The sequence below is a fragment of the Haliotis rufescens genome, unplaced genomic scaffold, assembly GCF_023055435.1.
Source record: "Haliotis rufescens isolate VD_foot unplaced genomic scaffold, xgHalRufe1.0.p SCAF_46, whole genome shotgun sequence".
Taxonomy (NCBI): domain Eukaryota; kingdom Metazoa; phylum Mollusca; class Gastropoda; order Lepetellida; family Haliotidae; genus Haliotis; species Haliotis rufescens.
This window is the reverse complement of record NW_025964179.1, coordinates 2,572,459-2,584,560: the sequence shown is the minus strand read 5'-3', so window position 1 is coordinate 2,584,560 and position 12,102 is coordinate 2,572,459. Positions and strand designations below refer to the sequence as shown.

The following is a 12,102-nucleotide window of genomic DNA, read 5'->3' as shown; positions in this document are numbered from 1 at the left end:
AATGTGGTTCAGCGATGAATCACGTTTCACGTTGCAACGTCGTGACGGTAGTATCCGTAGGGGGCCTACAGACGCAGAACCAAGCGCACGTTCAAGGGAATCTTACTGCCGTTCGTTACAGACATGTAACCTTACAACGTCACCTTCTTCCAGTTATAATGGCACTCGTGAAGAGCAACCTCCTCGTGGTGAGTGCTGGGTAGCGCTAATAGCTCTTCCCCCGTGTGGACTCGGGGTAGAATATGTCCACAGCACCCCATTGCTGGTCGTATGAGGCGACTAAATTGGGCAACCTGTTTGCCGTGGGTTGCGCCCCTGTGTCGGCGGAGGACGGGATTCTGGTGGTTGAGGACATTGGAGCCAGGAACCGGTGTTCCTTTTGCCCAAAACACCACTTCCACCCTTACTTCGCCTAGACGGGTGGTAGAATGGGCCCGGTTCTATCAATCGGCTGGTCATGCCATGCCCTGTGTAGGAAACATGTTCATATTAAGATATTTCAATTTATGTGAATGTTGGGTATGTATGTATTTATGTTATTAATGTATGATATAAACTTGCCTAGAGTCCCATGCCAGAAGGCGGTGGCTCATGGGCCAATCTGGTACAATCAACCTCTGAGTTCTGTTTGTCTCCAATTTTTTGTCATGGGCCGAACCAGCCTGGCATTATATTTGGTAGACAAATTCAGCTATTCACGTTGCTTTTACTGGAGTATACCACCTCTGTATCCCTGATGTTTGCATGTTGGAGGTCCGGTGCACTAAAACATCGCTCTTTGTGGCACTCCATGGTGGGTGGGGAGCAGGGGTGTTGAAATATTTTCTTTCATCATGTCTCACCAATACCCTGGTTCAACCCGCTCAAAACGACGACATATTGATCTTGATGAAACTGCTCAAACCGAAAACAAATCTCCTGTTTTAGATTCATGGGCCCGATTTGTTGTCACAGAAGCAGCTGATAAACAGCCACTCAAACTCAACCCCTTTGCCATTTCCAAAGCTGTATCTGGTATTTGTGGAGAAGTCAAGAAGGTGACGCGTCTTCGTAGTGGCTCGCTCCTTGTTGAGGGTTCACGGAGACAGCAATCTCTCAATCTGCTATCTCTAACTACATTTGCAAATATTGAGGTTGCTGTGTCCGTGCACAAAACCTTGAATTCTTGCCGAGGCATTGTTCGAGACAGAGCTGGTTGCCTGTCCGACATGTCAGAGCAGGACATTACAGATGAACTAAAAACTCAAGGAGTGACAGCAGTGGAGCGTTTCACTATGAAATCGAGAGACGGTGACATCATTCTGTCCAATACGTATCTGCTTACTTTTGCACTTTCTGCAATTCCTACATCCATTAAAGCTGGTTATCTCAACATCGGAGTGGAGGTGTATGTCCCCAATCCACTCCGATGTTTCAAATGCCAAAAGTTTGGGCATGGGTCTAAATCTTGTGACCACTCAGTTATCTGTCAGCGCTGTGGTGCCGACCATGACAGCATCAACTGCACATCTGAAATAAAATGTCCAAACTGCAAAGGGCAACATCTAGCATCATCTAGATTATGTCCAGTGTGGCAAAAGCAATCCAAAATCTTAAAGCTCAAACACGAACAAAATATCTCATTTTATGAGGCAAAGAAGGTTAGTGAAAGTCAGTCTTCATCAATTCCACTTACCAGATCCTATTCTGCTGCTGCCACTATCTCTGCTCCTCCAACTCCCCCAACAGTATCTATTTCTATTCAAACAGAGTTGACATGGGTCACATCAGATAAACCGATCAGCCTATCTTCTGTGATCACTTCAAATACATCTTCGACTCAAACTGTGAGTCAATCCGAACCCTTGATTGCTAACTCTGATGCTGTTGCGCCAGCTAATACAGAGTCAGAGGCCACAGTAGAGCCTGCAACTATTGAATCAGATGTTGTTAATTTGACAAGAAAAGAAAGAAAAAAACTAAATAAAAAACAGACAAACAGGAACTCCTCTTCTTCAGAGATAGTTATCCATAACTCCTTCGATGGTCTGGACATGGATGTAACCCCATCATCACAGAGCAGTAGTAGGAGTCCTTCCTCCTCACGTGTACGTGAGCGTTCACCAATTGAGCCACCATGACTCAATCGTCCAACATAATTCAATGGAATTGTAGAGGATTTAGAAATAATTTTAATGATTTACAACTTTTAATACAAGATTTTAAACCATCAGCTATGTGTTTGCAAGAAACCTATCTTAAAAACACAGATAAATGTGATATAAGGAATTATAATATGTATAATTTCTTCTCACCTCCAGGAGTAAAAGCCACTGGAGGTTCTTCTATCTTAGTCAGAAGGGACATTATTCATAGAGCTATTCCTCTTAAAACCAGTATTCAAGCCGTTGCAGTCCGGCTAACATTTCACATCGCCTTCACTCTTTGCTATCTGTATATTCCACCATCTTCTCCTCTTCAGCAGGCCGATCTTCAGTCTTTACTTGAGCAACTCCCTCAACCTTGTGTCATCATGGGTGACCTAAATGGACTTAACCCTCTGTGGAGAAGTGTCGATACGAACGCTAAGGGTAAGTTCCTTGAAGATTTTATTACAAACAATAATTTATGTATATTTAATGATGGAGCAAACACATATTTACATCCTGCAACAGGAACTTATTCAGCATTAGATCTGTCACTCACAGATTCTAATTTACTAAACGAATTTGACTGGTCAGTCCATGATGACCTATGTGGAAGTGACCATTTCCCCACAGTATTAAAATCTGTTCTGCCTACCGATGAACCACCTTCCACAAGGTGGAATTTTTATAGAGCAAATTGGCCCTTATTTCAAACTCGTTGTTATGAAACACTAAAACCAGAAACTTTCCAAAACATTCCAGATCCTATTCAGCTGTTCTCAGGACAACTGCAACACATAGCTGTTGAAACCATTCCTAAGTCCTCTGTGAACCCGCACATTCGCAAACCATGGTTTAGCGATGATTGCAAACAGGCTAGAAAGCATAGGAAGAAGGCAGAAAAGTTTTTCCGCCGACACCCTACGGTCCATAATTTGAATATTTTAAAAATAAACAGTGCAAAGGCTAGACGAACATTTAAACAAAATAAGCGTCAGTCTTGGAGACATTATGTATCCAGAATCAACTCACGCACACCTATATCAAAGGTGTGGAATATGATTCAAAGAATTAAAGGCAAGGGTTCAAAATCAAGCATTAAACATCTCAAAGATGGTACTGATATATTAACAGATAAATCTGACATCGCAAATAAATTAGGTGAAACTTTAGCCAAGCATTCTTCATCATCCAACTATGATCCTAAATTTCAGAAATTTCAGCAACAACAGGAAAAGAAAAAGGTTAATTTTAATTCTGATAATGGTGAAGACTATAATGAAGTGTTTTCACTACATGAGCTCAATACCGCCCTTGGGCAAGCTCATGATACTGCAACTGGAGCAGATAATATTCATTATCAGCTTTTAAAACACTTGCCTGAATCATGTCTCCAAACACTTTTAACTATATTTGATGCTATTTGGACATCAGGGATTTTTCCTCCTTCATGGCGCGATGCGATTGTAGTCCCTATACCAAAACCAGGACGGGATCATACAGATCCATCAAATTACCGTCCGATATCTCTCACTAGCTGCGTTTGCAAAACTATGGAACGTATGGTGAATAATCCATTAGTTTGGTATTTGGAAACCAATCATCTCATTACAGATATACAATGTGGTTTCCGGAAAAATAGAAGTACCATTGATCATCTTGTGCGTTTAGAATCGTTCATAAAAAATTCCATTGTAAATAAACAACATGCTGTATCCATCTTTTTCGATTTAGAAAAAGCTTATGATACAACTTGGAAGCATGGCATTTTAAAAGATCTTCATGAATTTGGATTGCGAGGTCGTTTGCCTCAGTTTATATCCAGTTTTTTAACCGACAGACAATTTCAAGTCCGTGTGGGTTCAACCCTGTCTGACCATTATAATCAGGATCAGGGTGTTCCACAAGGCAGTATCTTGTCTGTCACATTATTCAGCATTAAAATTAACAGTCTCTCCAAGGTATTGAATGACACAATTGATGGGTCACTTTTTGTAGATGACTTTAACATATCTTGTCGTGGCAAAAACATGCACACAATAGAAAGGCAACTGCAGCTTTGCCTAAATAAAATCCAAAAGTGGTCACTTGAAAATGGTTTTAGATTTTCTAAAGCAAAGACAAATTGTATCCATTTTTGTAGAAATTATAGACCGCATAAAGACTCGGAACTGTTGTTAAACGGTGCCCCCATCAAGGTTGTTGAGGAGACCAAGTTCTTGGGTCTTATATTTGATCGCCACTTGCCGTTTTTACCCCTTATAAAATATCTTAAAACTAAATGCTTGAAGGCACTTGATCTGCTAAAAGTTGTTGCAAATACACAGTGGGGTGGGGATCAGACAACCTTACTTCACCTGTATAGATCCCTTATTAGATCTAAACTAGATTATGGTTCAATTGTTTATGGTGGAGCTGCTAAAAGTAATTTAGAGAAATTAGATAGCATACATCATCAGGGACTGCGGCTCTGTCTTGGAGCATTTAGAACCTCTCCTGTAGATAGTTTGTATGTGGAGGCGGATGAACCTTCACTTGCCCAACGCCGCTTGAAATTATCTCTTCAATATGTAACTAACTTACGTTCCAACCCATCAAACCCAGCTTATAATTGCGTCTTTGATCCACTTAATGAAGACCTGTTTCAAAACAAGCCCAAACTTATACCACCACTTGGGGTTTGGATCAAACCTCATATTGCAGCTACTACTATTGATTTAGACATCATATCTCCATATGCACTTCTGTCTACTCCTCCTTGGCAATTAGTCAGGCCTGAAGTAGACCTTCCTCTCACTAAGTTTAAAAAATCTGACACAAATCAACTAATTTATCTACAAGAATACAACCAGTTACGATCCTCATACAATACGTACAAATCTATATTTACAGATGGATCCAAGGATAGTGGCGCCGTTGCCAGCGCCACTGTCATTGGATCCAGGACTATATCAAACCGAATACCAGATAACTGTTCCATTTTTACGGCCGAGGCTAAGGCCATATTAACAGCATTGGAATATATAAATAACCAATCAAAACATAAACAATTTATTATATTTTCCGATTCACTTTCTTGCCTTCAAGCTATTAAAAATTTATCTTGTACACATCCACTTTTAATCACAATTGTTGAATTGTTTAATGATCTTGCTACTGGCCAATACGACATCGTTTTTTGCTGGTTACCGAGCCATGTTGGTATTATTGGTAACTCAATGGCTGATTCTGCAGCTGAAGCAGCACTCAACAAATCTGAGACACCACTTCTGATTCCATACAGCGATTATAAGCCAGTTATCAGATGTTATATCAGTGATCTCATGAAAAAGAAGTGGGACACCCAAGCAGGTGTTAATAAATTGCATGAAATTAAACCAACTATTGGCTACACCTACTTGGGTTGTCAGTCCAGATTTGAAGAGGTCATTTTGCGGCGATGTCGTATTGGCCACTCGAGATATACACATGAGTATCTTTTAAAAGGTGAAGATCCTCCGTTCTGTGTCCCTTGTGATGAAAGAATCACGGTCAAGCATGTCCTGCTTGACTGTATTGATTTTTCCATCACAAGGGATAAGTTTTTCAAAGTATCATCCATTAAGGATCTTTTTAATCAGATAAGTCCTCATTTTATACTTGCTTTTTTAAGAGAAATTGAATTGATTGATAAATTTTGATGACTATGTATTGTAAATAAATAAATAACTCTTACTATTGATAGTATGAATAATTCACTGAGATTGTAAGTGGCTATATCCTCGATGGGGGTTAAAGTAGTGTAAAATTATTGTTCCCCTGAGAGGATATGTAAGACCATTTCATTCAAAGTAATTTATCTATCCCTGTTTTTAAACGCAGAATATTTGTATATTTTAATTTTCGGCTACTCTCGTCAACATTCGCCAATGACTAAAGGAATGGTGTAAATCCTGCTGGGAAACCATGTAGGTAGCAAAGGTAATGTAAGTCCCCATGGTCCCTAGTATGGTGGCCTAACTTTAGTTGTTGGTGATTAATAGCCTGTTTTTACAATGTGTCGTCTGTCGTCATCCAATCATTTTATTGATCTAAAACTAGTTTTAAATTATAATCTGTGATATATTGCTAGTTGTTGTACTGTCCTTTGACGACAGTTTTTTATATATGCTATACCTTGTTCAAGTCACGATATGGCTGAAATATTGCCGATGTGACTTTAAATATTAACTCACTCACTCACTCTTCCAGTTATAGATCGACAGAGACAGATTTTTTAAAAGGACAACGTCAGGTCCCGGACAGCACGCATCACCAACCAGAATATCACAGTGCTTCCATGGCCGTCAAACTCCCTGGATGTAAAACCCATTAAGTGCCTATGGGACGATCTCCATCGAAGAGTCCGGCGACGTCAACCACGACCCCAGACCATGCAACAACTTCGGCGAACATTGCAGGAGGATTGGGCTAGAATACCCCAGGCTTGGATCAGGAGATGTATACTGACAATGCCCCGGAGAGGCTAACGGTGGTCACAACAGATACTGACGTCAATGTCTCCGTCTATAGTGCAGTGTCACAATTGTGGTGACATTGAGTTATGTCATTTGGTGCAGCTGACCATTGACTCATGTGATATTTGACATCTGTGTGATTCATTTTCGCTTTGTTATCTTCATTCATAATAAGTTTTCTGTTCTAAAATGTATCCCTGTGCGTTTCTTTTTTTTGAGAGTATATATAAAAAAATTCGATATCTATTGTGCCCTTGTTTCGATTTAGAAATCTTTTTTCACCAAGTCCCGGGGATAATTTGTGAGATCTTACAAACATTCTGCAGGAGTTACCCATAGTTTCTTTTTTGCCATGTAGAACTTGTTTTTGGTATTGTGAGCAAAAACGCTAACAAGGACCTCTGCTCGGCCATTTATGATCTTCTCGATAACATGCGAGCGATCAATATCACGCTCTAAAACCTTAACATCGAGACTGGTTTCACAAATGACAATGATCATTTGGTCGGTTTGAGCCTTATCACTGGTAACAGTATTATTCATGAACCGTAAAGTGAGTGAGTGAGTATATTGTTCAAGTTCTTCACATCTGACTACAGATTGTTCAAGTTTCGACACAGTGGTTTCTAAGTTCCCTTGAAGTTAATGAATCAAGTTTGTTTGAGCAGTAATAACTGAGCTTTGTTTTTCGATGTTGTCAATGAGAGCGGATGTGGCTGATTTTACAGCTCGTTCGGCACTCGTGAAGAGCAACCTCCCCGTGGTGAGTGCTGGATAACGCTAATAGCTCTTCCCCCTTGTGGACCCGGAGAAGAATGTGTCCACAGCACCCAATTGCTGGTCGTATAAGGCGACTAAATTGGGCAACCCGTTTGCCGTGTGTTGCGCCCCTGTGTCGGTGGAGGACGATATTCTGGTGGTTGAGGGCACTGGAGCCAGGAACAGTGTTCCTTTTGCCCAACACACCACTTTGACCATTACTTCACCTAGACGAGTGATAGAATGGGCCTGATTCTATCAATCGGCAGGTCACGCCATGCCCTGAGCATGGAAACCATTCATGTGTAACTTATTTTTACTTTTTTCACAATTTATGAATGTTCATGGAACCTATGTTATATGAATTGCCTATGCCAGAAGGCGGTGGCTCATGGGCCAATCTGGTGATATAGACTTCTGAAATCTGTGGTTCTTGAGAATGTTGTTATGGGCCGAACCAGCCTGACATCTATTCTTTTGGTTTTCATAGCTTTTCATGTCTTTATTTCTAGAGTTTAACATCCCTGCAGCCCTGGTGTTGCAGGCTGGCTTCTGCTGCAACATCGTTCATGTTGACACTCGATGGCGGATTGGGAGCAGGGATGCTGAATCAATATTATTTCCATCCCTTAACAAGTCTTCTGGTTCGTCAAAGCCCAACAAACGTCGTCATGTTGATCTTACATGTACATCATCTGATGAAGATATCTATCCTGAAGCTTCAAATTCCTGGCCAAGGTTTATAGTAATAGATTCTGTTGACGGTTTACCGTTAAGGTTAAATCCCTTTGCCATATCCAAGGGCATACACAGTGCTTGCAGAGATGTAAAAAATGTCACCCGTGTTCGGTCTTGTTCCATTCTTGTGGGCACTCGTGAAGAGCAACCTCCTCGTGGTGAGTGCTGGGTAACGCTAATCGCTCTTCCCCCGTGTGGAACCGGGGCAGAATAATTCCACAGCACCCCATTGCTGGTCGTAAGAGGCGACCAAAGTGGGCAGCCCGTTTGCCGTGGGTTGCGTCCCTGTGTCGGCGGAGGACGGGAGTCTGGTAGTTGAGGGCACTGGTTCCTGGAACTGTGTTCCTTTGCCCAACACACTACTTCGACCCTTACTTCGCCTAGACGGGTGGTAAGATGGGCCCGGTCTTATCAATCGGCTGGTCATGCCAGGCCCTGTGCGTAATATTGTATATGCACACATGTGTTGTATTTTGATGTATATTTTGGCCTTGGCCATGCATAATTTGTGTGAATTAACTATTTTATCTGGTGATGTTGACCTCCAAATTCAGTATGTATCCGATTACTTGTCATGGGCCGAACCAGCCTGGCATTTAATTTGGGTCTACAAATATTGCTATTTGCGTCATACTTGCTGGAGTATATCATCCCTGTATCCCTGGTGTTTGCATGTTGGAGTTCCGGTGCAACAAAACATCGCTCTTTGTAGCACTCCTTGGTGGGTGGGGAGCAGGGGTGCTGAATTACTATATTTCACCATGTCACACCAAAACCCTGGTTCAACCCGTTCCAAACGAAGACATGTCGATCTTGATGACATTGATCAAAGTGAACAATTATCTCGTGGCTTAGATTCCTGGTCCCGTTTTATTGTGATTGAGGCAGCTAACAAACAACCTATTAAGCTAAATCCATTCGCCATTTCCAAAGCTGTTTTAGGAATTTGCGGAGAAGTGAACAATGTTACACGTCTTCGCAGTGGCTCTCTTCTCGTTGAGTGTTCACGGAGACAGCAATCTCTGAATCTTTTGTCTGTAACTACATTCGCAAATATTGAGGTTGCTGTGTCCGTCCACAAAACCTTGAATTCTTGCCGAGGCATTGTTCGAGACAGAGCTCGCTGCCTGTCCGACATGTCAGAGCAGGAAATTACTGATGAACTGACAACTCAAGGGGTAACAGCAGTTAAGCGTTTTACTATGAAATCGAGAGACGGTGACACCATTCCCTCAAACACTTATCTGCTTACATTTGCTCTTTCGGCCCTTCCTAAGTCAATCAAAGCTGGTTATCTCAACATCGGAGTGGAGGTGTATGTCCCCAATCCACTCCGTTGTTTCAAGTGCCAAAAGTTTGGACATGGTTCTAAATTTTGCAATCACTCTGTAGTCTGTCAGCGCTGTGGCGAAGGCCATGACAACACTGACTGAAAAGAAAAAAATTAAACAGAAAACAAACTACTATGAAATCCTCGTCTTCAGAGGTTTTTCTCAACAACCCCTTTGATGCTCTTGACATGGATGTCACCCCATCTCCAGAGACCAGAAGGGGTTCTTCTTCCTCACATTCTCGTGAGCGTTCACCAATTGAGCCACCGTGACTCAATCATCACATTTAATACAGTGGAACTGTAGAGGACTTAGGAATAATTATAACGATTTACAACTCTTAATTCAAGATTTTAAACCATCAGCGTTATGTTTACAAGAAACATATTACAAAGAAACTGACACATTTGATATACGAGGTTATTCCTCCTACAATGTATTTTCACCTCCTGGTGCTAAGGCCACTGGGGGCTCTTCAATCTTCATAAAACAAGGTGTTATCCATAGCCCCGTCCATCTTGCAACCCCACTTCAAGCTGTTGCAGTCCGTGTGACTCTGCACATTGTGTTTACATTGTGCTCACTCTATATTCCACCATCGTCTTCTCTCCGACAGTCTGAACTTCAAGCTCTCTATGATCAACTCCCAAAGCCCTGTATTATCATGGGCGATTTAAATGGACACAATCCACTTTGGGGTAGTGTTCAGACTAATAACAAGGGAAAACTTTTGGAAGATTTCATTTCCAGCAACGATTTGTGTATCCATAATGATGGTTCAAATACGTATCTGCATCCCGGTACAGGTACCTACTCTGCTCTCGATTTGTCAGTAACAGATTCTGAATTATTAAACGAATTTGATTGGTCCGTCCAAGAAGACCTCTGTGGAAGTGATCATTTCCCAACCATTTTAAAACCCGTCTTACCTTCCGATGTTCCTCCTTCAACAAGATGGAACTTTACTAAGGCTAACTGGCCTTTATTCGAAATACTTGCATCCAAAAAGTTACAACCTGATCTGTTTCTTGATGCTACTGACCCTGTACAATTATTTTCTGATGAATTAAACAAAATCGCTGATGACTGTATTCCTAAGTCCTCTACAAATCCTCACATTCGTAAACCATGGTTTAACGATGACTGCAAACAAGCTAGGAAGGCACGGAAAAAGGCTGAACACTACTTCCGTCGCCATCCAATGGTACATAATTTGAATAAATTTTAAATTTTAAATGCTAAAGCCAGACGTACGTTTAAACAAAATAAACGCCAATCTTGGCAAAATTATGTTTCCAAGATAAATTCTCGTACGCCCATGTCTAAGGTATGGAACATGATCCAGAAAATTAAAGGTAAAGGTTCTAAATCTAGCATACATCACCTTAAAAATGGAGACGAACTATTGACTGATAAATCGGAAATTGCAAATAAACTTGGTGAAACATTAGCAAAACATTCTTCTTCCTCTAACTATGTGCCTAAATTCCAAAAATACCAAAAACTGCAAGAAACGAAAATCATAAATTTTAACTCAGATAATGGGGAAGATTATAACGAAATATTTTCAATCCATGAGCTTCATACTGCTCTTGGACAAGCACACGATACTGCTACAGGAGCTGATAATATACATTATCAACTCCTGAAACATTTACCAGACTCATGTTTAGAAACCCTTCTACTAAGTTTTGATGAAATCTGGACATCAGGTGAATTTCCATCCTCATGGCGAGATGCTATAATTGTTCCATTACCTAAGCCAGGACGTGATCATACTGATCCTTCAAATTATCGTCCAATTTCATTGACCAGCTGCGTTTGCAAAACCATGGAACGCATGATCAATAATCGCCTAGTTTGGTACTTAGAAACCAATAACCTAATTACAAATATTCAATGTGGTTTCCATAAAAATAGAAGTACAATTGATCATTTAGTACGTTTAGAATCATTTGTCAAAAATGCCATCATAAACAAACAACATGCAGTGTCTATCTTTTTCGATCTCGAAAAAGCATATGACACTACATGGAAACATGGTATTTTAAAGGACTTACACGATTTTGGATTGAGAGGCCGTTTGCCTCAATTTATATCCAAATTTTTAACTGACAGACAATTTCAAGTCCGCGTGGGCTCAACCCTGTCTGATCATTATAATCAGGATCAGGGTGTCCCACAAGGCAGTATCTTGTCTGTTACACTATTTAGTATTAAGATAAATAGCCTGTCTAAGGTCTTAAATGATTCCATAGATGGGTCGCTTTTCGTGGATGATTTTAACATATCTTGTCGTGGTAAAAATATGCATTCAATTGAAAGACAATTGCAGTTATGTCTTAATAAAATTCAAAGATGGTCACTTGAAAATGGCTTTAAATTTTCTAAAGCCAAGACAAATTGTATACATTTTTGTCGCAAATATACACCACATCCAGACCCTGTACTGTATTTGGATGGCACACCTATCAAAATTGTAAAGGAAGCCAAATTCCTGGGACTTATTTTTGATAGCCATTTGACATTTAAAAGCCATATCAAATACCTTAAAGCTAAATGCCTGAAGGCACTCAATGTGTTAAAAGTCGTTTCCAATTCAAAGTGGGGAGGTGATCAGAAGACCCTGCTCCAACTATATAGATCTCTCAT

General features: G+C 40.7%; 1 protein-coding gene across 1 annotated transcript; it reads left to right on the top strand.

Moving 5' to 3' along the window:
- Positions 1 to 833: 833 nt before the first annotated feature.
- LOC125372732 lies at positions 834 to 9,722 on the top strand. Its single transcript, XM_048383222.1, has 3 exons — positions 834 to 1,898; positions 2,462 to 2,570; positions 9,604 to 9,722. The coding sequence occupies exons 1-3, from the start codon at positions 834 to 836 to the stop codon at positions 9,720 to 9,722; spliced, it is 1,293 nt and encodes a 430-aa protein (XP_048239179.1).
- The last annotated feature ends 2,380 nt before the right edge of the window (positions 9,723 to 12,102 follow it).

Bases quoted from the DNA above. Each gene is read 5' to 3' on its own strand.
- LOC125372732 (XM_048383222.1), top strand. From the start codon at position 834: ATGTCTCACCAATACCCTGGTTCAACCCGCTCAAAACGACGACATATT. The intron at 1,899-2,461 runs GTAGAGCCTGCA...TCTCCTCTTCAG, and splicing joins ATACAGAGTCAGAGGCCACA to CAGGCCGATCTTCAGTCTTT. The intron at 2,571-9,603 runs GTAAGTTCCTTG...CCTCGTCTTCAG, and splicing joins TGTCGATACGAACGCTAAGG to AGGTTTTTCTCAACAACCCC.